The 26,546-nt window shown below is 43.0% G+C and overlaps 2 protein-coding genes across 5 annotated transcripts in view; both read left to right on the top strand.

The window, feature by feature from the left end:
• smpd3 (sphingomyelin phosphodiesterase 3) overlaps positions 1–9,738 on the top strand; it is a 46,935-nt gene extending 37,197 nt beyond the window's left edge. For all 4 annotated transcript variants that reach the window (XM_042111131.1, XM_042111130.1, XM_042111134.1 and 1 more), the window contains 5 exons: positions 2,858–3,016; positions 3,156–3,245; positions 5,067–5,130; positions 5,395–5,557; positions 7,161–9,738. In XM_042111131.1, the coding sequence (XP_041967065.1) occupies positions 2,858–3,016; positions 3,156–3,245; positions 5,067–5,130; positions 5,395–5,557; positions 7,161–7,262 (578 nt within the window). In that variant the 3' untranslated portion in view covers positions 7,263–9,738. The remainder of the gene's footprint in view (positions 1–2,857; positions 3,017–3,155; positions 3,246–5,066; positions 5,131–5,394; positions 5,558–7,160) is intronic.
• Positions 9,739–18,908: 9,170 nt separating this feature from the next.
• On the top strand, positions 18,909–22,434 carry LOC121724210 (C-C motif chemokine 3-like 1). The gene is made up of 3 exons (XM_042110606.1): positions 18,909–19,204; positions 19,738–19,858; positions 21,937–22,434. The coding sequence occupies exons 1-3, from the start codon at positions 19,138–19,140 to the stop codon at positions 22,043–22,045; spliced, it is 297 nt and encodes a 98-aa protein (XP_041966540.1). The 5' UTR covers positions 18,909–19,137; the 3' UTR covers positions 22,046–22,434.
• Positions 22,435–26,546: the final 4,112 nt, after the last annotated feature.

Genomic DNA, 26,546 nt, shown 5'->3' with positions numbered 1-26,546 from the left:
GTAGCAGTGTGTCTGTAGTAGTCTCTGTACCTGCGGCTGTGTCAGTGTGTCTGCATTAGTGTGTCTGTGGAAGTGTGCCAGTGTGTCTGTAGCAGTGTCTGAGCCAGTGTGTCTGTAGCAATGGGTCTATACTGGTGTGTCTGTAGCACTGTGTCTGCATCCATAGTGCTTTGAGGCTCAGAGGCTCAGAGGCAGCAGTTGACACTGACCAGGGCTGACAGCATCATCTTTCCCCTTTTGCTCCTCTGGCATCTGTCTGCTCACATCTTTTCACCTCCCTGGATCATGCTCTCCCACTTTCTGCCTTACTGTGAGTGAGTGTGTGTGTGTGTGTGTGTGTGTGTGTGTGTATGTGTATGTACAGTATACATGTATGTGTTGAGCACAGTGGTGTGTGTGTGTGTGTGTGTGTGTATGTATGTGGGGCCTGGTGTGGTGTGTATGTGCTGCCTGAGCCCGGTGTGGTGTGTGTGTATGTGTGTGTGTGTGTGTGTGTTAGTATGAGTGTTTGTTTGTGTGTGTGCTGTGCCTGGTGTGGATGCGTGGTTTGGGTGCGTGGTGTGTGTGTGTGTGTGTGTGTGTGTGTGTGTGCTTAGCCTAGTATGGTGTGGATGCGTGGTGTGGCCGCTTTGCTTCCTGCTTCAGCTGGATATAAACCATCACAGGCCAAACTTGTGGCCCTCTCACGTTCCCATGACAACAGGCTCACACTGTGCAGGCCCTATTTAAAGCGATCAGGTCTCTAGGACTCATTTTTTACGGAGACAGATCTTCCTGCTATTTCAGGACAGCCCTCTCAACAAACACACACACACACACACACACACACACATATACACACACGGCCCTACGCCTCCACAAGTCTGTTCTCCAGCTAATTATAGCAGCATGGCTATTTTAGAGGATAAATGAATCATGAGGGGAGAGAGAGGGAGAGATAGAGAGAGAGAGAGAGGGAGAGAAAGAGAAAGAGAGAGGGAGAGAAAGAGAGTGGGACAGAGAGAGAGACCTGATTTTGTGTTTGAGAGATACTTATATAGGACTTATGAAGTGGAGTCTGGTGTTTGATGCCTGACTTTCCCTTGTGTGCTTGTGTGTGTGTGTGTGTGTGTGTGTGTGTGTGTGTGTGTGTGTGTGTGTGTGTGTGTGTGTGTGTGTGTGTGTGTGTCTGTCTGTCTGTCTTTCTATGGCTTTAAGAGGAGTACTATCTGGCTCATAGCATGGTTGTTTCTATGGTGACATACAGTGCCCTCCACATTTATTGGCAGCCCTGGTAAAGATGAGACAGAGAGATTAATCTTTTGGTGTTTTATCTGTTGGTGTTATATCTTCTTTACCTTAGTTTCACAGTGAAAACAATGTGAGGACAAATCCAACCTTGAAGGGATTCAAATTTATTCTCAGAAGAACAAATTCCTCATAGAAATATTCTAAACCAAAACTCACATGGCAATTATTGGCACCCCCAGAAAATCTTATAAAGAAAATGTAACTAAAATTGTTTTGCCATTTGTGCTGTTCTTTGAGGTAATTAGAGTGCTGATAAGCTTTCAAGCAGTAATCCATGACTTCCTGTCTCATTAACATATATGAATAGGAACAGAGGCCAAATGCCCAAGTGGGAAATGCAAGAGAATATACAATTCAAATAAGGGGAACGTGTATGGTCTCAGTAAGTCAGGAAATGGGTATGAAAAGGAGGTACCTGCCTACAGTTAAAAAATAATGGAAAAGTTACAAATTTGCCTGGAAAATGACTCATGTATGTCTTTCCTGTGCCTCCCATGCCCCTATGCACAGTGCCCCTTATGCCCACATGCCCCTATGCACAGTGCCCCTTATGCCCACATGCCCCTATGCACAGTGCCCCTTATGCCCCCATGCCCCTATGCACAGTGCTCCTTATGCCCACATGCCCCTATGCACAGTGCTCCTTATGCCCCCATGCCCCTATGTACAGTGCCCTTATGCCCACATACCCCTATGCACAGTGCCCCAACGTCCCTATGCACAGTGATGAGAATAGTTAAAGAGACAATCTCCTGAGTATCACTGCTGGAGAGACACACAGACAAGTAGCATCTTGGGTCTAAAAAACACCATAAATTATAAAAGATTAGAGAACTCTTGAAAGAACTGAAAGAACTTGAAAGAACTATTCATTTTAGGAGGCCTGTACACTAATGCACCTCGAAAGTAGAGAACATATCAGTGGGTATAATCCTACATTTAAAACAGCTATTAAACACGGTAGGTAGGCCACCTCCATGATCAGTTGCCCCGTCGGGGAATTTAAGAAGCTGCAGTGAGGAGGGCAAAGTTCTCCAAGTGGAATGAGGTCGCAGTTTTTAAGCCAGCTCTCTGTAATAAACAGAAAGTCCAGCTGACGAGACATAAAGTTGTCATTTAAAATAAATGTCTTATTAGACAGAGTTCTCACAGTCACAGTCCGGATGTTGATTAGATGTTCATGGATCACTGGTGGAATTTGGTAGAATAGTTGTTTTGTTTTGTTAGAAATATGTATGTGTGTGTGTGTGTGCATGCTTGCGTGCGTATGTCAATAAGACTGTTATGGTCTCTCCATTTCATTACCAGTGACATTCATTCTGACTACTCCTTCTCCATCTTTCTGCCTTCTTTTGTTGTCCCTGACATAATTACCTTCTTACTCCCTTCTCCACCCCCCTCCTTTCCCCCTCAATCCTTGTTCTCCCTACCCCCCTCTCTCTGTCTCTCTCTCCTTGTCCTCCTTCCTTTCCTCTCTCCCGCAATCCTTGCCCTCCTACCTCCCTCTCTCTCTCTCTCTCGATCTCTCTCTCCCTCTCTCTCTCTCTCTCTCTTCCCGCGGGTCCAGGGGATGCGGCTGTACGCTGTGAGCAGTTGGACTTGCTGCTGGAGTGGGGGATGGTGTTCCGTAAGGCTACATCCTGCCCAGTAGGAGAGAAGGGGCTCGAGGACCAGGTGGCTTTTGACGTCATCCTGGGCGACCTCAATTTTGACAACTGCTCCTCAGGTAATAGCCATGTACATGGGGTGCAGATGATCACCTACTGTAGGACACATTCTGCTGAATATAGTCATTTTTTCATCTCCGCTCTATATGATTAAGTGGTCTATTTACCTATCTAGCTATTGTTTTTTCCTCCTCTCAGAGGATAAGCTGGAGCAGCAGCATGTACTCTTCACTCACTATAAGGACCCATGTCGCTTGGGTGCAGGGGAAGACAAGCCATGGGCACTGGGTAAGTTAGTTACAGTATATAACTAAAAGGGAGCTATAGGCTAACTAGTGTAACCCACTTCCAGTGAATTAACGGTGTCACACTGGATTTTTGCGCGCACAGAGAAGAGAAAGGTGTGTGTGTCCTCTTTTTTAACCCTGGGGTAGACGGTAAATAAGCTAATTTCCCAAAAAGTTGCCGATTACCAACGTTGTACATTAAGCTCTCACAGAATCCTTTTGGAAGTACAGCAAACACATGGTTCTTCTGAACTCAAATGTAATGTCAAATGCATCCGGTTACTCAATTTCAAAGAAAATACAGGTCCATGTGGTTTAATACTGACGCTATTTCCAAGATATTTCCAACCTCTAATTGGCTATTACTTGTTGCTATCACTGGTTGGTCAGACGTGAGTATGGTAAAGTGGGGTTCACATTGCACAGTCTAAAATAAAAAAAAATCTTTGGCGACACGCCATTAACTCACCTCACTGTGTGTTCACTGTGTGCTCTGCGTGTTCACTAATTCACGGATGGGATAAATCCAGAGACCAAATTCCTTATATACGCAAGTGTACTTGGCCTAGAAACTTAATTTACATGATTTTTACATTTACATTTTTGGAATGGTCCTTAATCGCATCTCGTTAGTGCTGACAGCCCTAAATTGGACAAATTGAATTGCGTTGAATTGAATGAATTCAATTCAGCTGTCTGCTCATGGACTGTTGAAACTTTTAATGTGAGATAGGTTAAAGACGCAGTCAGGGATTATGCAGGAAGTTGCGTTTGTTTGTGTTGTCTGAAGTTAATTTGCTGTGCCCGCGCGGCACTTCAGCAGCCTAGGTTGTGCAGTAGCAGCCCCTTACTCGCAGTTTCTCAAATATTAACAAAGTAACACTCACAAACTGTTTTGAAGTTGCAACCAAGTCTACATTTACAATAATTAGGCTATATGAGTGGCCCCTCCTCCAGTGGCACAGCTCTGACAAACTCTTATGTGTGCAGGGGAGACATGTAGTAAGCTAGTAATAATTCATTTTACTGTAAGGTAATAACCCCAGAACTCAAAAGCCCTCGAAAATAAAATATCATTAAAATGTGAGTTGGGTCCTCCTCAGATAGAAGATGTAACGTTCAGTTTCAGTGAGCAAATAGCCCTGTTCAGAGAAACTAGAGGAGCGTTCAAATTTGGCAGAGACAAGAGAGAAAGTGCGCATTTACAGGGCTTGTCACTGTTATGTGGTAGCCTAGAAGCTATCTTGCATAGCTCGAGTACGCTACGCTACTGTATGTGTAGAAATAAAATATTCCGTAATATTTCAGTCAATCTTTGTGTGCTAAAAAGGCACAAAAGTTCCTGTAGATGGCAGTAACACATTCTACAGTACTTTGTTGGCAAATAAATGAAAAGCATGTTGAAATCATCAATGTCTCAATCAAATCTTGCTGTATCAAAATCTCACCTTTCCTCAGAAATGGTCTCAATGATGTGCTTAAAGTCATTCTTTCAGTTTGTGCATGATTAAATTATATACTGTAAGTGTTTTTAATACTGTAGCCTAAATGGTGGATAATTAAGCTATATATCATATGCTGAAGTATGATATCTATGAAGTGTTAAAGATTATAAAACATGCCACCCCTACTGTCTTACAAATACATACTTACATCTTTTGCATCCAGGAGGAAACGTAATTTCGATCTCTTTGTATGTCTTGACATATGAAGAAATTGACAATAAAGCAGACTTTGACTTTGACATTTTATAAAAAATGTGACAAGTCACAAATGACACTAGAAAAGGAACACAATATGCTCTACATTTGTTCTTGACCAGGTACACTACTAGACACAGATGGACTTTATGACGAGGAAGTCAGTTCACCAGAGAGTCTCCAAAAGTAAGTCATAGACACAAACACACACAGTGAAAATCATTAAATATATGCAACAGATGTGCATAAACCATGAACCACAATATTAATAATATTTACTAGTCAAGCTGGTTTGTTTGTAACATGAAACAATTTATTATTTGTTATGTATTAACACATTTGATGTTTTTTGTTGTGTTTTCATCTTGACCAGTGCCATTACAAAATGTAAAAAAGAAAACTTGACAGTGCATTGTGAAAACGGTGTGATTGTTTCTGACCTGAACGCAGGGTGATGGAGAATGAGGAGGCGAGGAAAGAGTACTTAGTCTATCCCAAGAGCAAAAACCAGTGCCACAGTCAGAAAGGCCGGAAAATACCACTCAAAGGCAACGGCAGGAGGATCGATTACATCCTGTACCGCGAAGATGGCTTACAGCCTGAATGGAAAGTGGTATGTACTCCCCCATAAAGGTCTGTTGCAAAGCATAATGGGAGGATGAAGGTGAAAGTGCTTTGGTACCTACGTAGAGGCATAGGGAGCAGTAAAACAGAGAGGGTCTCAGAAAAGAAGCATGCGCTCACAGTTAACATCAACTACATAGAGAAGGAACTGAGACTGACCCTCTGCAGAGGGCAGAGTCTCAAATGAGTCTGATCCAGGAGCCTGGAGGCCAGAGGACAGGCTTGTACTCGCTGATTAAAACACCAAACCCTCATTGGACAGGCTTGTACTCGCTGATTAAAACACCAAACCCTCATTGGACAGGCTTGTACTCGCTGATTAAAACACCAAACCCTCATTGGACAGGCTTGTACGCGTTGATTATAACACCAAACCCTCATTGGACAGGCTTGTACGCGTTAATTATAACACCAAACCCTCATTGGACAGGCTTGTACTCGCTGATTAAAACACCAAACCCAGAGGACAGGCTTTGTACTCGCTGATTAAAACACCAAACCCAGAGGACAGGCTTGTACTCGCTGATTAAAACACCAAACCCAGAGGACAGGCTTGTACTCGCTGATTAAAACACCAAACCCAGAGGACAGGCTTGTACTCGCTGAGTAAAACACCAAACCCTCATTGGACAGGCTTGTACTCCCTGATTATAACACCAAACCCAGAGGACGGACTTGTGCTCGCTGATTAAAACATCAAATCCTCATTGTAACCCGTGACTAAGAGGTACTTACAGAACGATGAGGCCCGGTAAGAGACACAGGAGATCTACAGAGAGGAACACCTGACTGGCTCAGGATGGACTAGCACTGCCCCCTGTCGGTCATCTATTGGATTGATTTTTATTATTTGTCTATCTTTTCAAATGAGGGAATAGTTGAAAAATAAAAACGCCTCTTGATTAGGATGACAGTGTGTGCAGCTAAAGTAAAAGGAAATGGCTTATTATTAGTAAGTAAATGGGTATTTATTATGAAGTTACTCTTTCCACTCTCTTTAAAACCAGTGGAGCTGTGAATATGACTGTCCCTCAGGATTGTCTAGTGTGCAATACGGATACACTTTTGAAGGGAATTGAGTTGGAAACAAAAGATGAAATGAATGCAGAAAATAACCTTATTCTCCTGACCAGAGATCTGAGGAGTGGAAGGTCTTTAAGATGTAGGATTATTTCTGCTGCTGATAGTGGAAGTAGAGTGTTCTTGAGTGTGTTTTGGGTGTTAAACATTCCACACGAGGTCCTCAGTAATGTCTATGCCAAGGTATTGCTGACGTTTAGTGTTAAACACTGTGCCTTGTCTTCTACCTGTTTAAGGTAGGCTTTTTCACGGCCTGTGTTGTGGATTGGTCTTGGATATACTAACCCAAGGTGGCTTATTGCATTTGAGTCACTGTGCGACTGAAGCTTTTTTGATCATGAAAATGAAATACCGAAATACTCCTTGACAACTGGTGGAATCCACTTTTTCATTGACCACTGTCAGTTCATCCAGAATATATATTGTTCTTAGAATATTTTATCATGATCTGTAATCTGACAATCTGTACTTCCTGACCTCCATGTGATGTGTGATTTTGTCGCCCCCTGCAGGACATTGAGGAGTTCAGCTTCATCACACAGCTGGCTGGCCTCACTGACCACCTGTCTGTGGCCATCAGACTGGCCGTGGCCACCGGCGAAGAAGAGCCGTAGGAACAGACAAACACACACACACAGACACACACAGAGACAGACAGACACACACACGTCCTTTGACACCACAGAGGACAGAGTGAGCACCTAGCCTACGGCCCATGGTGCTCCTCATTGCAGGTTCCCCTACAGGTTCACTGACAGCAATTCAAACCATTTGGCCCTTTAATGAACAGGTGCAAAAGGTTGTGTACTCTACTCCAGAGGACGGGTGCAATTAAACAACCTTTTCTGTTAAATGGGATAGTTTACACCAACAAAAATCAAATCTCATGACTTTTCCAAAACCTTCAGTGTATTTTATGAATTTTACGTGTTTGCCCAGGTCTTATAAATGGGATTTTAATATCATGATTTCTCCATGATTCCCATGGCTGTGGGAAGCCTGCTAGTTGACTGACGACTCTAAGATAACCACACCATCAGAACCCACCCACCCAACCACACACCACACACACACACACACACACACTGCCTTGTGAGTGTATCCTCACAGAGACTAAAGACACAGATACTCTCTTTTGTCCTTACTGAACATGTGATCTTTTTGGATCTCATATCTATATGGATTTATAACAAAATAGTAATAGTTTATAAAAATGGCTGAATGATTTCCTGTACTTTATTGAATTGTATGTCAGGTTTGTGTGTTAATGCCGTTCAGATATGTAATAAATGGGTGTGGGCATAGAGAGAAATGGGTGTGGGCCGTAAGGGGTGGAGTTCTGTGTTGTCATGACACCTCTCTGTGTTGTCATGGTTATGGAGTGTGTGTGTGTTGGGGGGGGGGGGGGGGTCTTGCTTGATACATGCTCTTGGCATGACGGCCATCTCTCAACCTAATGGAAGGAGAGGCAGCCTCCTCCGTCGACCCCAGCTTCATCCAAAGGAGCTAACTAAAGTGTCTTTTTTCTACGTATTTCCTAAAAGAGACCTTGGATTTCTCTCTCAGCGTCCTTTCAGTGGAGTTTGCCGTGCCCACTCCCAGCGCTGTGCTTTTCTGCAGGACTGAGGGGGTGAGAACCCTGTGAGCCAGGAGGCCGAGCGCTGGAGGAGGAAGGGCACGCCAGACACACCTGGGTGAGCCCCAGTCCCACGCCAGACCCAGCCCTCTGGTCATCACCTGGGTTAATCCTGAGACCAAGCCCTCTGGCAATCACCTGGGTTAATCCTGAGACCCAGCCCTCTGGTCATCACCTGGGTTAATCCTGAGACCCAGCCCTCTGGTCATCACCTGGGTTAATCCTGAGTCAAAAGCCCACACATCTGGCCATCACAGGCCATACGCATGTCACCCCCACCCAAAAACGATTCTGCCATGGAAACTGTGCCTGCATGTCAAATGCCAGTCTGAAATTACACTTCCGCTCATACTGCACCCCCCCCCCCCCCCCTACACACACACACACACTGATACACCCCAACACACAGGTACCCCTTCATACACATATGCACACAGATACAACCCCATATGCATATACCCATACAAACTACATAAATACACATGCATGCATAGATACATAAATACATTAAAAATGATGCACACAGAAATATACACACATACACACGACTCGTGCAAATCCTGCTCAGCCCATGGTGGAGAGGACTGGTCACAGGGCTGCGGTAGCCAATCAAAGATCAGTCTGCAGCTCATTCGGCCTGGCACCACACTGTTGTAGTTTTTATTCAATGTCTACTGCTGAATTCTGAATGACAGCTGGATGACAATGTTTACACACGCGCGCACACACACACACTCTCTCTCTCTCTCACACTCACACACACACACACACGTGTTTGCTCTGGGTCACTGATGATGCCTGAAGTATCTGATGCTCTTCATCAGAGCTGTCAATTGACCTGCCAGCTGAATGCTTTTTATACTCACCCAACTTGTTTCTAAAAATATGTATTATTATATTACTGCTATTATAATTATTGTCATTCTTAATATTATTAGTAGACATTATCTTTGTGCTTTTTAAAGGTAAAAAAAATCTGAGTCAAATTCATGTCCTACAAGGCTTTGCTTGGCTGTATGCTGTAGTTAACTAGACTAGAGCGGAACCCCTGACATTCTGACACTGACAGGGACGGCAAGGTCAAAGGTCACCAGGGGCGACGCTGCTGTTGAGGTGCATGTGGTGTGTAAACAACTACGCTTCTCTGCAGAACCTTTCCCTTAACTCTGTCACACTACCTTTTTATCATTTTGACACGTTTCGGCGCCTTTTCATATTTTGTCTATTGTTTTATTGTTTGAGGAAATATGTCTTTATAATTGGTGTTTTGGCATTCCTTGTTTAATTCTTTTCCATGTTTTGTTTACTTTGAAGAAAGCAATCTAATGAAAGTTCATGGCGTGAGCAGTGTGAGCTCATGGAGTTTCCCAGTGAGTGTGGCAGAGACCTCTCTCTGCAAACGGGATGAACGGCTTCTTTTATTCTGCCTTACAAAATAAAAACAATACAACTTCCCTTTTTCTACAGCCTCTTTGTCATTTATTTGACCTTATGCTCTGTGTGGTATAGCATAGCTCATCTTTGTGTGTGTGTGTGTGTGTGTGTGTGTATGTCTGTGTGTTTGCACTCTGACACAGAGGGATTTAACCGACTGGAAAGTTTAGACATTTTTAAACAGATGTTGAAGCCTAACTGTTTCCCTTGATCAGTCTTCCAGAGAAACCTTAGAGAGACTCATGTGTCATGATTAACAGGTGTGAGTGAATAAATGACACAACCCCTTAGCACATGTAAATAATCTGTGAGTCATTTTGGGATTTTTGCTGACATAGCAGAAGTTGACTGAATAATAGAGTTGGCCTTAGCCTCTGATTGGTTTAAAGCAAAGGTTCACAAAGGTCTGGTTGAAAGATGTAGTGCTTCTTCCCCAACACTTACAGTTAAAATGAACCATGTTTAGCTATTTTGACTGAAAGGTTATCTTAGTGTTTTAATATATTAGGCTATAATTAGGATTAGAGGCAAATATCAAATGAATCCTTAATGTAGAGAAAGATGATAGAGAACATGTGATTGAGGATGATTACATTGTGTACAATCTACTTCATGGTTTAGATACACTGTAATAAGGACCCTATAATATCAAGTGTTACCTATGTGTAGATGATCTACTATTATGTTACCTATGTATAGATGTTCTACTGGATCATTTTAATTCAAAAATATTATGGATGATATTGCTCCATTAAATTCAAGACAGTTAAGGACAAACAGAAAGCACAATGGAAACAAAATCCAGTGGTTAAAATCCTAAAAAAAGAGACTGTAGGAAGAAAATGGTGCAAATTCTAACTTCAGATCCACTATGACATCCATAAAGACATGTCCCGCATGTATAATTCTGAAATATGCAAAGCAAGAAAGTCTTCTCAAATATCATTAGTAGAAGTACAAACAACTCTTGTGTCCTATTTTCAACTCTGGTATAGTCTCCCCCCCCCCCCATTAGCACCTGAACTTCTTTCAAGTAATAAATACAATGAGTTTGAATCTTTTTTCAAAGGCAAAAGTTATCAAATCAGACTGTACTAACTCAACATCTGGAACTTCCAGCTTCAAGGGAAGGGAAACTTAACTTGATGTCAGAGTTTAGTATGATAGACTATGAAAGTCTTGTGGCTTAAACACTCTCAGTTCTTTAAAATCTGTTCTTCACCTCATAGCAGCATACGTGCTTCACATTGTAAATGTATCATCACTGCCTGGCACATTTCCTAAGTCCCTGAAAACAGCTGTTGTAAAGCCTCTTCTCAAGAAGAATAACGTGGATGCCACCATGCTAAACAACTACAGGCCCATATCCAATCTACCTTTTATTGGCAAAATTATTGAAAAGACAGTCTTTAATCAACTAACCATCTTCCTAACACCAAATGGGTATTTTGCAGTCAGTCAGGTTTTCAGGCAAATCACAGCACTGAACAGCTCTTATTAAGGTTTTAAATTATATACGCCTCAATACAGATGCAGGCAAAACATCAGTCCTAGTGTTATTGGACCGCAGTGCAGCCTTTGACACTGTTGATCACAACATATTACTGCACAGACTAGAGCACTGGACTTTCAGGTATAGTCATCAATTGGGTCAAATCATATCTACAAGAAAGGAGTTTGTTGCCATCGGCAACTGTACCTCAACGCCAACGTCCTTGAGCTGTGGTGTTACCCAGGGGTTGATCTTGGGGCCACTAGACTTAAAGGGGAAATCCGGTGTAAAATGGATTTTGGATATGTTTAGCATGATAACAATTAGGCAGCCGTGGCCTACTGGTTAGCGCTTCGGACTTGTAACCGGAGGGTTGCCGGTTCGAACCCCGACCAGTAGGCACAGCTGAAGTGCCCTTGAGCAAGGCACCTAACCCCTCACTGCTCTCTGAGCGCCGCTGTTGTTGCAGGCAGCTCACTGCGCCGGCTTCACCTCACCGTGTGCTGAGTGTGTTTCACTAATTCACGGATTGGGATGAATGCAGAGACCAAATTTCCCTCACGGGATCAAAAGAGTATATATACTTATACAAGTTCGAACGTTTGTTGGGGAGCAAAAAAACGCTAATCCGATGCATTCTAAACTAACCTGTTTTTAGCCGATGCTTCCTAAATGCTACGAGGCTCAAAGTAGCCTGAAAAGTAGCGTTTTTTTGCTCCCCAATGAACGTTTGAACTCATTATCATGCTAAGCTTATCCAAAATCCATTTTACACCGGATTTCCCCTCTAAGACCAAATTTTTCTCAGATGCTTTCTGCTAACTGACTAGTATAATCATTCTATGTTGTTTTTATGTGTTTTAATTATTACTTTTTTAAAACACTTTTAACTAAACTATTTCCCTTTAATGCTTTTATGAAATATTACCTAGTGTGTTTTATGTTTTATAAACCTTTCTTTGACCATTGTCCTTCTATGCTTTTATTAGCTATTCCTGTTTACTTGTGTTTATGTAAAGCACATTGAATGACCTCTGTGTATGAAATGCGCTATATAAATGAAGTTGACTTGACTTGACATATCATTTGCCCACATTTGAAAAACAAGAATTAATGCATTCAGGATACAGTGTCATCATCATGTGATGATGACCCTCCCCCCCCCCCAAAACACACACACACCACCAACCAAAAGAAATTATTCTTAAATGTAACAAATTTCATAATCCCACAGCCAAAACACCAACCACCAGTGTTAAGAGTTCTACTATCTACCGCACAGAAGCAAGAGCAATATGATGTGAAACTACCTACTGTCCCCACATACCTCCGCTATGCTAATTTTAGGTCACATTCATTGTGAAAATGAGGATCTAATACAGCATGACCAATAACACAAGCTCTCATCAGTGTGACACATTGATCAAATGTTGATATGTTGATATGTCAATACAACACAATACAATCACGCAGTTGATATGTGAATACAACACAACACAATCACAATCAGATATTGTATGGGCAGCCGTGGCCTACTAGTTAGTGCTTCGGCCTTGTAACCGGAGGGTTGCCGGTTCGAACCCCGACCAGTAGAAACGGCTGAAGTGCCCTTGAGCAAGGCACCTAACCCCTCACTGCTGTTGTAGCAGGCAGCTCACTGCGTCGGGATTAGTGTGTGCTTCACCTTACTGTGTGCTGAGTGTGTTTCACTAATTCACGGATTGGGATAAATGCAGAGACCAAATTTCCGTCACGGGATCAAAAGAGTATATATACTTACATATACTATTGGACCAGGACACAGGATTCTGGCTAATATGCACTGCAAAAATGTAATGAGTATTGTTTTTATAGTGTTTGAAACTTACCTAGCGTTTTCTCAGTAAGAACATTTTGACGTAATTTAATGGCCAGCCTGTCATACTGTATGATCAGGCTCTTATCAAGACAAATTTGCTTAACTCACTGCTTATTTGTAATAATTATTATCTGTGTAATGTTGTCTGGTAGCCTGACGAGCCAGACCCACATCAAGATGTACAGTAGGGTCTGGGGACTCATCATTCGCAGTGCTCAGTCTGAGGGGCGGGATAAACGGTTGTCTTTCAAATTCCCTCTGCACGCAATAGGAAACCGCTACAACTCATGAGTCCCATGCGTTTTCCCACCAGTGGAGCTAGTTCGCTAGTTGATCAAACTTTTGCCAACTTAAAAAAAGCGCTGTTCGCCAGCAGCTACATCCATCTTCTTTGTTTTCAAGTAGCAGGGAATTCACGCCGAACCGTCGCAACTCTGCCATCAATGATTATGCTAAGCCCACCTAACATCTCTATACACAATGTAATTGGCCCTATCGAAGTTTAATTTTCCCAGCTCGCAAGCCAACAGAGAGTTGCTAGACTAGCCCGGGCAGCAAATTACATTAAAATTACCTTTGCTGTCGCTAGGGTGCGTCTAGATTTCTAGGCTAAAAGCAGACGGTTGATTAGCTGTGTTCAGAGAATGTTTCTATCAATTTTCCTACCATGCTAACAGGTCTGCAAAGGATGCTATATCTCTATGCCTCCACAGCATCCTGTTTTTAATACTATTGTACCCACTACATTTTTTAACTCCAGCTGATGGGAATCAATCAATCCCTCTGTTACTGGATCTTAAACTTTTTATCAGACAAGAAACAGGTGGTTAAAATGGGCAACCTGTTCTCCAATTCACTGGGGCCCCACAGGGGTGTGACCTCTCTCCTCTGCTCTATTCTCTCTACACCAATGACTGTGTCCTATTCTGACAATGTTAAAATCTTCAAATATGCTGATGACACAACAGCAGTAGGGCTGATTAGAAACAGTTGTGAGTCAAACTACAGATCTGAAGTGGCATCCTTAGAGGTATGGTTTAAGAGGAATATTTTTAAATTAACAAAACAAAAGAACTGATCATAGATTTTAGGGAAAACAGGTCAGTTCACTCCCCTCTGATCATTCATGACCAGGCAGTAAAGAGAGTGTCCAGTTTTAAATTCCTTGGCACCACCATATGTCAGTCCCTGAAGTGGGAGGTCAACACCAACCTCATTATAAGCAAAGCACCAGATGCTTCACTTTCTGCGCTAGCTCAGGAAGTTTGGTGTAACTAGGGATGCAATGCTCCAATTTCACAGAGCCACAGTGGAAAGTGCGCTAGGCTTTTCCATCAATATGGTAACTCCACCTCTTCAGAGAGGAAGCAGTTGGAGAAGGTGGTGCACTGCATACCTTATTCAAAATTATAGGACATGCCATCCCACCTGTAGCTTCTATCTACACCATGCGGAGCAGCTATATACTGTAGCACAGAAAGTGTTAGACGACCCCTCCCACCCTGCCAGGTCCCTCTTGTAACTACTGCCCTCTGGTAAAATAGTTCAAAGTCTCAGGGGCAAAACATCCTGCTTCTGCAACAGTACTTACCCTGCCACTATTAGGCTCCTTAATGCTCAGACACCTCACTGTCACAGGCTGCTTCTTTACTTGACCCCTTGCAGGACAACACACAGAGTATTCTCACCGACTTTACTGACAGAGTGCAGCACAGGAACAATACCACAGACACAGAAGGAACATAGCGAAACTAGGGGTTTATATACACAGGGATTTAAAGCTGCAGTTGGCAAGTCTGAGAGATTGAGGGGACTTAACCAAAATTTTGAATGTTTACAACTCTCATGCCCCTCCCCCACTACCACCGAGCACCCTCTCATCAAGTTTGTGCTTGTGCGCACCAGACTGCATCAGACTGTTATTGACAGTCAGATCTCACACAGCCCTGCTCTGATTGGACCAGAAGAACCGGGAGCTGTGGATTTTTGCTAAACAAATAACAGGATAGACCAATTTCAGTGTCCAGGGGCCTATTGCACAAAACTAGGATAAGGGATTAAGCCGGGCTATCTTGGTTATCCTGGCTCAATTTATCTGTGATCCAGTTGCACAAAAGCGGGATAGGGGCAGCAGGATATGTTATGGTATAAATCACCATGGCGATTTATTCTGTGGAGCTAACCTGCTCCAGACCAGGCTAAGTTCCAGGATCTATTTAATCTCATCCCTTATCTCAGTCAGCAGTCACCACAAACGGAAACCAACAGTTATTCCACTGCCCACTACACATTGTTATCACATATACCTAGACCCACTGTCATTATTTAAACGTTTGTGATCATTAATTAACTTTTACATACTCGCCATTCCCGACCTGTCATGCGACAATGTGACGTCACGGGAGTGCCTAACCATTTTGCGCGTGGTGGTCGCGGCACTAGTTGCAATATTCTCCTAAACAGAGGTGTTGCTGTGGTGAAAAGGCTATCGCTACCTACTTCACACCGTAAAAGAAGCAATGAAGCCCCTCTAGTTGCCATGGTGAATCAGTGAATCTGTGATCGGTGGCGGGGTCTATTTGAGGGAGCCGTGAGCGTGCACTTATCCAGGATAGGTTTCACCTGGCTTGGTGAATCCGTGTCTGCTCATCCTGGCTTGCTCGTTGTGCAACCAATTAAGCCTGTACGCTCTTGTTTTGGATTCATTGAGCGCAGCTCAGTAACTTATCCCAGATGTCTTAATTCTGCTTTTGTGCAACGGACCCCAGGAGGGTATTCCATCAACCTCGCTAATGAAGGCGGCGCTTAACAGAAATAGCCTGGCTTGAACTAGCGTAGACTTTGACTTGGGGCTGAAGCCGTTCCATTAACTCAAGTTAGCGGCATCTTGGCCTCGTTTATTCAAGCGAGGTTTAAAGGAGAATTCCGGTGTGATATTGACCTAAAGTGTATTGAAACATGATACCGAGTGTGAACGTATGTCTCATAGCCCATCTCGGCTTGTCCCCTGCACTCCAAAATTTGGCGCTAGTTAGCCGATGCTACCAACAGCTTTTTCAATAGTGGTGCTTCGGCATCGGGCTAGCCATGCAAATAAATCACTGTTTTACACCCATTTACGAGGCTCAATGTATCTCCACACTTCATTGGTAGACTTCCGAGGGCCCTGACATTTAAAACGAGACATCGAAAACTTTGAAAAAGCACTGGTAGTTTACTTACAAGACGATTTATACAGACAGTATCTTCATGAAGTTTAGCGTTTGCAGCCATCTTGAATTTAGTCACGATAAGTCGAGCAACGAGTAAGAATTAACAGGTATGATAAGGGATCAGATTCCAAAAATAATTCAGTGGAAATGCATGGATTCCAGTTTCTTCCAGTAGCAGCAACTGGAATCCATGCATTTACACTGAATTATTTTTGGAATCTGATCCATTATCATACCTGTTCAAGACAAACAAAGGAGCACATGGCTGACAGGAACTAAAACACAGGGACAGGAAATAAACACAGGAGCACATGGCACAGGAGGTAAACAAAGGAGACACAATGGAATACAAAAACACTACACCGGGAGAACAAAACAGGAACAGATCCTTACACTCGCAACCTACTAAATGCGCCTTTTTCAAATGCACTTTATAAACTGCACAAAACACTTTATGGGAAGTTGAATTAGCACAAGGTCTTTACAGCTTTTTACTGGTTTGAATGATTGTCTGTGTAATTGTATTTTTACCCTCGTACCAAAAAACCTTGTGTGTCAAGGCGTTCTTGAGATATAACACTCAAGGTGTTTTTGACCTTGACATTTGACCTCCAACATCAATTCTCCTCATCTTTGAGTCCAAACAAACACTCATACCAAATTTCAGGCATGTATGTCAAGGCATTCTTGAGATATCGCGCTCAGAGTATTCATGGACTTGACCTTTGACCTCCAACATCAACTCACTCATCCATACAAACGCTTGTACCAAATTTGAAGTATATGCATCAAGCCGTTCTGGAGATATAATGCGCAGTGTTGCCAACTATTTCAAATGGAAAGTAGCTAAAGCCAGCTCCAAAAGTCGCTAAATGTCGCTAGATGACGTCACACACTAATTTGCATATCAGTTACGTCACAAGGTCATGACCCCCCCCCCCCCCCCCCACCCCCACCCAAAAAAAAAAAAACAACGGTGATGGCCCTTTAATTCCCCTTTTACACCTGTTTGCTTTTCTCCTAGGCCTACTCAAATAGGCAACTTTAAGAGCCTAATTTAAATATATTTAATTTAATATACTTGTATATTAGGGTAATACACTTCTGTACATCTTGTCATAGTATACACCAGAATGAGCATTAAGTGGCTGAAAATCAGTCATGTTCAACCTATTCCCAACTGCTGCATTTGCTTTGCACATCTTGAAGTCTGTTTATAACGTCACCATAGGCTACACACAATTTAACCTTACGACAATGGCTATATTTTGGATTTATTTAGTTAATGTCACTCGGACAGACAGACAGAATTTTTTCCCCTCACAGTCTGTCCTGCATTGACAACATTGAGGCTACATAGCCTAAACGAATGCTTTAGGTTTTTCTAACTTGTATGCTCGATTTTGAACTATCTGCTTGTGAATGAAGTTGTAGCCTACTTTCTTTTGTTGAACGGTGCTGTAAAGCGTGTCCCTGTTTCCCTGTCATTGCTCTCGTCTCGTTGACTCTGGTTGTAGTCTCACCCGAAGTTGCTGCACCTTCCAGTAACGTTGTCTGAGCTGTTAGAGCTATAGAACATCTACTTCCGTGGATAACATGGGCTGATACTATATAGGCCAGTCATTACTTTTATAATCATGGGGCAACGCTTTGGGCGAACTCTATGTAGGCTAATTCACAAACGAAACAGGCATGAGACTCTTACACAGCACAGCAAAACTCACTGCTCACTCAGAAGAGTAAAAAGGGACGTTACATGCCATCACATCAGTCTCAAAAAGTCTCCAAGAACGCCAGAAAAAGTAGCTAGATTTGTCGCTAGTCGCTTTTTACAAAAAAAAGTCGCTTGGGGGTCTGAAATCTCGCTAAATATGGCGACAAAGTCGCTAAGTTGGCAACACTGATAATGCGCAAAGCATGAGATATGGCTGTGACTTTTATTTTGACACACGGGAAACACTTAAACAGGATGTGTAGTTTTAGGGAGCACCAGATTGTATGCATTAGAAGCTGAGACAGTTGAATTCACAGCTTATTTATTACAGTCTATGATTCACAGGTGACACCTGTGTCAGTGTTCTGATTAGCCCGGGAACTACTCTGGGATCTTTAGCGCAGCTTTAGGCCATTATGACATCACAGCCATTGAAGTCTATGGGGGAAAACTTTTTAACATTTTTAATCCCCAGCAGATCATCCCAGCCTAGGAAGAACAGTACAGTGCATTTTCATGCACTGTAATAAGAAGCCAGGAGATTTCAAGATAGTGGATTCCATCCACTATAATAAATCTAAAGAGTCATATTGTGTGGAGTTTTTTTAGTTTTGGCAAGTAGCCGTGTAACAAGTGGGTCAATGGCGGGGTCCTGTTCGCCCATTGTCCCTTACTTAACTATCAACATGGGTTATGAAATGTCAATTGTACTCTCGATCTATTGTATTTGTCATGGAAAGTCCCTCTCTCCAATACTGATTGAGTTAATGTGATGACCTTTGACTTTTATCAACCTCAAGAAGGGAAGCAAAAGGAGAAGTGAAACACTGACCCCCCTCCCCCCACCCAGGCTCTGCACGTGGGCAGACTGCACACAGTTCCTCTGCCTTTAAAGATCCTCTCGGTGACTAAAAGTGGGATTTCATGTGTGGGACTTTATGAAAACTCCCCCATCTGTCGGGGTCTCCCACGTAGAGCTCGGGGGTCTCCCCGACAGCCTCCTCATAAAGGGCCGTTTGGAACCCAGTCCCCAGCAGATCGGTCTGTCACTTGGTCCTCAGCTGAGCTAAAACATCCCATCACTACCTGCTGCCTAGCTGCTCAGCTGCCCAGCCGTCCTCCTGCTGCCTGCACTCTAGTAACATGGCCGTGTCTCGCCTCCTGCTGCTTACCACTCTGGTGCTGCTGGGTGCCATCATGATCACAGAAGGTAAGAGGGTCAAGGGGGGTGAGAAGAACACTAGAGGAGAGTGAGTATGTGAGGAGTGATTCATGTGACAGAGAATGATAGAGGAGGGAGAGATGGTTGGGGAGCTGGAAATGGGAAAAGAGGCAGAACTGCAGTATTCAAACAGGTCAGTGTCAGCAAGAGAGTGAGTGAGTGTGTGAATATTTGTGTATGTGTCTGAGTGAGTATGTGTGCACATTTGTGTATGTGTGCATGTTTGTGTATGTGTGTGAGTGAGTATGTGTGCATATTTGTGTATGCGTATGTGTGCATACAGTATTTGTGTATGTGTGTGAGTGAGTGTGCATATTTGTGTATGTGTGAGTATGTGTGCATGTTTGTGTATGTGTCCATATTTGTGCATGAGTGTGAGTATGTGTGCATATTTGTGTATATGTGAGTGTGTCTGAGTGAGTATGCGAACATGTGTGTATGTGGGAATATGTGTGTGTAAATGCATGTGTCTGACAGTGCTGTTGATGTTTTGAGACCCTAACACCTGCATTGTCTTGTAGGACTGCGTATGGCCAATGGCCCCAAGATGTGCTGCTTCAAGTTTGAAACTCGCCCACTGCCTCAGAAACGTGTGATAAGCTACAGCCACACCAGCATGCAGTGCTCCAAACCTGCTGTGATGTAAGTAGAGCTTCAGGAATCTCTGCATGTCTTTGTTTGACTGACCACCTATTCATATTTCAGATTAAGTTAGTCATTAAGTTAGAAGAGTATCATCATATTAAACAGGCAATACAACACATGAGTTTTAATTTATTAGCTACAAGCTGCAGATCATTCTGACTTCCCTACTGCTGTGTTCATCTAATACAGTGGTCCCCAAACTTTTTTTTTTTAGAGCTCACTATGTCTGGCTCTAAGAGAGGGCCAGAGACTCGGAGTATATTAGTAACCATAAATAGCTTAGACCTGTGAACAACAGCAGTCTACCTTAGTTGAATATTCCATTGCATTTAATCATAGGCTACTGCAATTTAATACCATTGTTAGCTGTGTTTATATTGCCATCATGCCATATCAGTGTAAAATGTAGCTCAAATGAAATAATACTAATAAAAAATAGCATTCCCAAAAGTATTAGCAGGGAGTCCCAAAAGTGTATTTTATTCAAAATGTGTAAACTCTGAACTCTGTGTCTGCATACACAGCTCAAGTTGTGAACACGGAATATCCTACAAATAATTTGAAGTTCTCAAACTATGAGAGTGCTGGCAAAATCATCTGAAACGACCACTTTCACTCACCTGATGAGAACGTTGTGAATTTGTATGAACATTTGAACGAGTGAATAAAAAATAGAAATAATTATCCCAGAAATATGACTTGAATAGAAGTTAGTTAGTTATTAACAATTATTGATCAACTTGTAGAATACTTTGAGCACTGATGCAGTTAGCATAGGCCTCTTACATTGTTTGCAGGTAGGCCTACATTTCATTCTGTTTTCGATGGCAAACGCGAAACAGCACCAAAATATGTGTACTGTTAAGACTCGCCATAGAGAATGAATGGGGGAAATTACGGAGGTTATAGTTCGACGATGTCGTACTCCCATGCGGGCCAGATGTTGTTTGACATGTTTCAAATTTCTCTTTGTGTTTTTCATAGTTTTGCGATTTTTTCATTTAATCATGAGCAGACTCAAGGACTTACAGCTTTTCTGGTATTCTCTGGTAACGTACATTAAGTATGAAAGTTTATGTACAAATTTCAGATACACACAGGAGACATAATAAATTCCTTGTGCTGTAGCTAGAGGATTTCCCATAGTATCCTAGCAACAAGCAAATCTATTTACTATTACACATCATAACACAGGATTCAACAATAATGCGCAGTTGGCTGGAATAAATGTACTGTAACAACACACTGTATCAACACAACACTCACACTAGTACTACATAGCTGTCAACATTGAGGTTTGAAAATAAGGGAGATTTCCAGGTTTCTCACGCAGAATACGGGAAAATGTCAACATTCGTCCCCCAACGTTGGAAGGGTTGCAGTATGTCGCAATTGCAAGGTTGTGCATTGGTCAGCTAAACAATACAACAAAGTAGCCTACTTTATTTACGCCTAACAACAGCCTATATTAATTTGGTCAACTTTATACAGCCCTAACAAGGCTAAAGTTCTGTAATCGATGCCCCTGTGCACTGTGATTCTCTCTCCTGCGCAAACACAAGGCCTTTTCACACTGGCCAAATCGCCGCGATTTTATGTACCAGAATCGCGGAACGACTGTCCCTTTCACATAGACCGAGGCGGAACGGCGGGACAAAGTGTCTCGCCAAATTTACTACCAAGCCCCCTAAACAGGCAACACAACACAAGAGTTTTAATTTATTAGCTACAAGCTGCAGATCATTCTGACTTCCCTACTGCTGTGTTCATCTAATAAAAGCACTTAGATTTAAAGATATCCATTTCTGTCTGTAGAAAAACTATCAACAAATTATTTCACACTTATTATACACATAAATTCAGGGTTTCAAATGTTTTTTCCTTGGTTAATAAATTATATGAACCTAACTTTTGCAGTGGTCTATGAAATATATGGCAGATCATTGGTAGTTAAACATCCATTCAGTTAGGGGAGTCAGTTATGCACTGTGTTCGTAGAGAGCTTGGGTCATTATGTATGGTCTGCTTAACCATAGCTTGGTGTAATCCTCTCCACTGATATCTCTGTTCATTAGACTTCAGACTGCGAGGCGTCAGGTGTGCGCGCAGCCCTCCGAGACCTGGGTACAGCAGATCATCAGTGGCCTGGACGCCAAGAACCCTGGACAGCAGAGCCCGCTGTGAACATGAGGCACACACACAAACACACTTGTTTGAACATGAGGTCTACAGACACCAACATACACACTCATGTGAACACACAGACACACACTCATATACTAAACAGTTTCCAAAAAATACCTAAACCTGCATAGTGTACCTTTAAACTGTCATATTTACACTGATTGTGAGGACTAAATGAATGTACAATATCTATTCCATAGAGAAAATAAGCTTTGTTTTTTTAAATCAAATACTTACCTCTTTAATTATAATGAAACATACATGAACTGAAAAGCATACACATGCCGATAAAACAAAGCTAATATAATAATATTGTATCCTTTATTGTATATTGTAATCCTCATATTTTGTTGACCTCTTGTGTAATAAACCTTCTTATCAGTGTGAAATATTTACTTCACTATATCTACTTGACCTTAAAACCAAGTCAAACTGTCTTAGCCTAACAAACAGTAGAATGTGCAGTAAACTAGGCTACTCTACGAAATTTTGAGAATGGTTTTATAAATTAACCATTCACCAAAGGTTTTTTTATTTTTTCAAATTTCTCTTTGTGTTTTTCATAGTTTTGCGATTTTATGAGTTTTTAATTTAATCATGAGAATACTCATGTAGCAGACTCAAGGACTTACAGCTTTTCTGGTATTCTCTGGTAACGCACATTAAGTATGAAAGTTTATGTACAACTTTCAGATACACACAGGAGACATAATAAATTCCTTGTGCTGTAGCTAGAGGATTTCCCATAGTATCCTAGCAACAAGCAAATCTATTTACTATTACACATCATAACACAGGATTCAACAATAATGCACAGTTGGCTGGAGTAAATGTACTGTAACAACACACTGTATCAACACAACACTCACACTAGTACTACATAGCTGTCAACACAAAAGGCCAATAATTTACAGAATTTATTAGTGTAAATTATTATTTTTTAAGAAATTCTGCCAATTTGAACTTGAAGTATTGTCAAATGGTGCATTGTCACTTTAAGACTTTAAGAGTCTAAACGGTTCTCATAACGTCCTTTTGCCAGCTGTTGCTCACAAAGGATAAGGCTGATCGAACTCTAGCCTTTGTTTGCCACATTATCAGCACAATATTAAGCTATTAATATTAGGATTGTTAGGAAATGGAAACATGTAATGAGTTGTTGCTAGCGTGACATTTCTGTTTGCAGTTTGCCATTAAAAGTTCAGTATGAGCATGGTAGCCACCTAGCTATCTTAATGGAATAGGTTAATGTTTCAATCGGCATATGCTTAGCAAACGCTAGTCTGTTAACATGAATATTTGCAAGCCTCCAAGCACAGACGTCATACTTTAAATCCTACCTGTTGCTTTTCACCATCCACTTATTTAACTACTGTCGCATCCCTTGACATGCCATCTCATTTTCGCTCTTTCTTTTTCTATGTTTAGCCCCCGACAGGTTTTTTTGCTGTATCCATCTTTCATAGACGAAAACTCACTACTCGTACCTGCTCACTCAGCGCTCACGGCGCCCCCACTCCCTTTTCTATGTCAAAATTCTATGATGGAATCTTATGAGATAGGGTGCCTACTCTAGCCTGTTAGTCCTCTAAAATGTTATTTAACATTGAGGAAATGCAGAAATGATTTAGAAACGTACAACAGTAGCTACATATAGAATATACCAAATATATTATTATTATTTTTACCATCGCTTTGGCGCCCCCACGGTGCTGCGCCGCATATAGCGCATACCCACTTTTTGCACCACTGGCTGTCAACATTGAGGTTTGAAAATAAGGGATATTTCCAGGTTTCTCACGCAGAATACGGGAAAATGTCAACATTCGTCCCCCAACGTTGGAAGGGTTGCAGTATTTCGCAATTGCAAGGTTGTGCATTGGTCAGCTAAACAATACAACAAAGTAGCCTACTTTATTTACGCCTAACAACAGCCTATATTAATTTGGTCAACTTTATACAGCCCTAACAAGGCTAAAGTTCTGTAATCGATGCCCCTGTGCACTGTGATTCTCTCTCCTGCGCAAACACAAGGCCTTTGTCCCGCCGTTCCGCCTCGGTCTATGTGAAAGGGACAGTCGTTCCGCGATTCTGGTACATAAAATCGCGGAACGACTGTCCCTTTCACATAGACCGAGGCGGAACGGCGGGACAAAGTGTCTCGCCAAATTTACTACCAAGCCCCCTAGACATTTTGCCGAGTTTTTTCGTTCTGGCACCAGTGTGAATGGGTCAAGGCGGAAAGGGGAATCTGGGCGGGCATTTCGATGCTATGTCCAGCCTAGAGTGCGGATCGGGCCGCAAATTTCTGTCCGAACCCGGCCCGCGTCCGACAGAGTTGCGTCTGAACCCGACCCGAACCCGACAGGCATTTTCATTTTTATGTCCGAACCCGACCCGAGCCCGACGCAGATGATGTCTCAGTTATTCCCATGCTAGTGATTAAACGCTCACGTTTGTGGATAGCCTGTCTTTTTAGCCCATTAAACGGAACACACAACAAATTGTCTACAGAATCAGATGAGCGTGCAGTAGTGGACGAGATCTCAGCCCCCTTGTCTGTTCACGTACGACACAACAGTGGTGTTGTCCATTCGAATTAGGACGTGATGTCCCTTCAGCAGGGGAAGAAAATGTTTCAGCGTCAGCCAGACTGCACGCATCTCTAAAACATTTATGTGGCAAGACCTGAGACTCGGGTCCCATTTCCCATTTATTATCCTCCCCACCCGGAGGGACGTATTGGTTGTTAATACTTTTCTGGCTTGCACTGTGCCCATGGGCACCCACTCTGTCAGAAAAGTCGGGTTTCTCCACTGAACTAGTGCCAGACACGCCTCTGTAGTCACTCTCACTCTCTGGTGAGCATGGCGCGCTGGGTCCAGCTTGAGAGAAGCTACCCAACGTTGGAAATCCCTCATATACAGACGAATAACCATCAGGGCTGAGGCCATTAGCCCCAGCAGCCTGAGACATAGTCTGAAGGGCACCACTTTGCCCCTCTGAAAGTGTGCCATGCATTGATTGAACTTGTCTATTCTCTCGCGTGAAAGACGCACTCTGAACGTGATCCGAGTTCCGTGACAGGCCCAAATAGGACACAGTCTGAGTGGGAGTCAGAACACTCTTCGTGTAGTTGAGTTTGAAACCCAGCACAGCTAGGTGCTCTATGAGTGCCGCTGTGTGTTCCCTCGCTATTTGTTGTGATTGACAGGCCGTCATCCAGTCGTCTATGAAAGTAGCAATACAAATCCCTTTTTCTCTCAGGAGTCAGGGCTGCTTCTGTGCATTTTACAAAGGTTCGAGGGCTGAGTGATAACCCGAATGGTAGTACCAGGAACTCGTAGGCCACCCCCCTGAATGCGAATCTCAGATATTTTGTGTGGGGCGCATATATCCATATATGGTAGTACGCATCGGTGAGGTCCAGTGTAGTGAACCAATCTCCCTGGCGCACGAAGCGCAGTAGGGTTGGATATGTGAGCATTCTGAACGTAAACTTTCTTAAAAAAAAATTTCAGGGCTCTCAAGTCTAGTATTGGTCTGAGCGTATGTGTTCCCTTCTTTGGGACGACAAAATACTTCGAATAGAACCCTGTGAGACTTTGATCCGGTGGAACTACTCTGATATTGCCTTTGTTTAACAGTTTGACGATTTCCCCCTGCAGTATTTGAGCTGCCTCTCCCCGAGCATGGGAATAGATTATTCCTTTGAACTGGGGGGGGGGGGGGGGAGCGAATTGCAGCCTGTAGCCTGACTGAATCATGCGTAGAACCCACTCTGAGTTTACGCACGCCGCCCAAGCGTTCAATAGCTCGGCTTTGTCGCCCCACTTATGTGGCTCATCTCCCCCAAGAGCCTTCTGCTCGTCAGGGGAGATGTTATAGCGCCTGTGTATACTGTGTTTTGCAACATTTGATGCTTTATGTTTTTCAACATTTTTTGGGCATGAGGGAAAATCTTTATTTGTTTTTGACAGCATGAAAAAGGTGTACAGCTTTGTATTGAAAAAAACACAATCACATTTTCTTTTTACAGGGCTGGGCCTCTTGGGTGACACCAGCTCTGTCTGCTGCATGAAACACTGGGTCCCAACCTGAACGTGGGACGGAGGACGGGGGCCAGTGAACAGGGGGGCTGCCATACCCTCCATGGAACCGGGCAGGGTCAGGCCAGCTTTTTCTTACGCCTTGCCCCAGTGTTGGGGTGTGGTGTGTGCTGGTCTGCTGGCAGGGCTGCAGGTGTGCTGGGCTTCCTTGTCCAAGCCCGCTTCACATCCTGAGAGCCGCCTCGGATGGGGGGGGGGCGCTGACTGTGGCTTCGATCGTTTCGGAATACGATAGCTTGGGGCTGGGGCAGGGTGAGCAGCCACCTGAGCAAAGGTCTGGTGTGGAGGGGCCTGGCTGTGGCTTTCGCGGTAAGCACAATTGCAGGGCCCCGTCGTCTCTCCTATTCTCTTCGCAGCGCTTTTGCATGTGCGTGAGTGCCGTGCCAAAGACG

The sequence above is a fragment of the Alosa sapidissima genome, chromosome 11 (genome assembly GCF_018492685.1).
Source record: "Alosa sapidissima isolate fAloSap1 chromosome 11, fAloSap1.pri, whole genome shotgun sequence".
Lineage (NCBI taxonomy): Eukaryota > Metazoa > Chordata > Actinopteri > Clupeiformes > Clupeidae > Alosa > Alosa sapidissima.
Note: the sequence above shows the minus strand (reverse complement) of the source record. Positions and strands in the feature narration are given on the sequence as shown.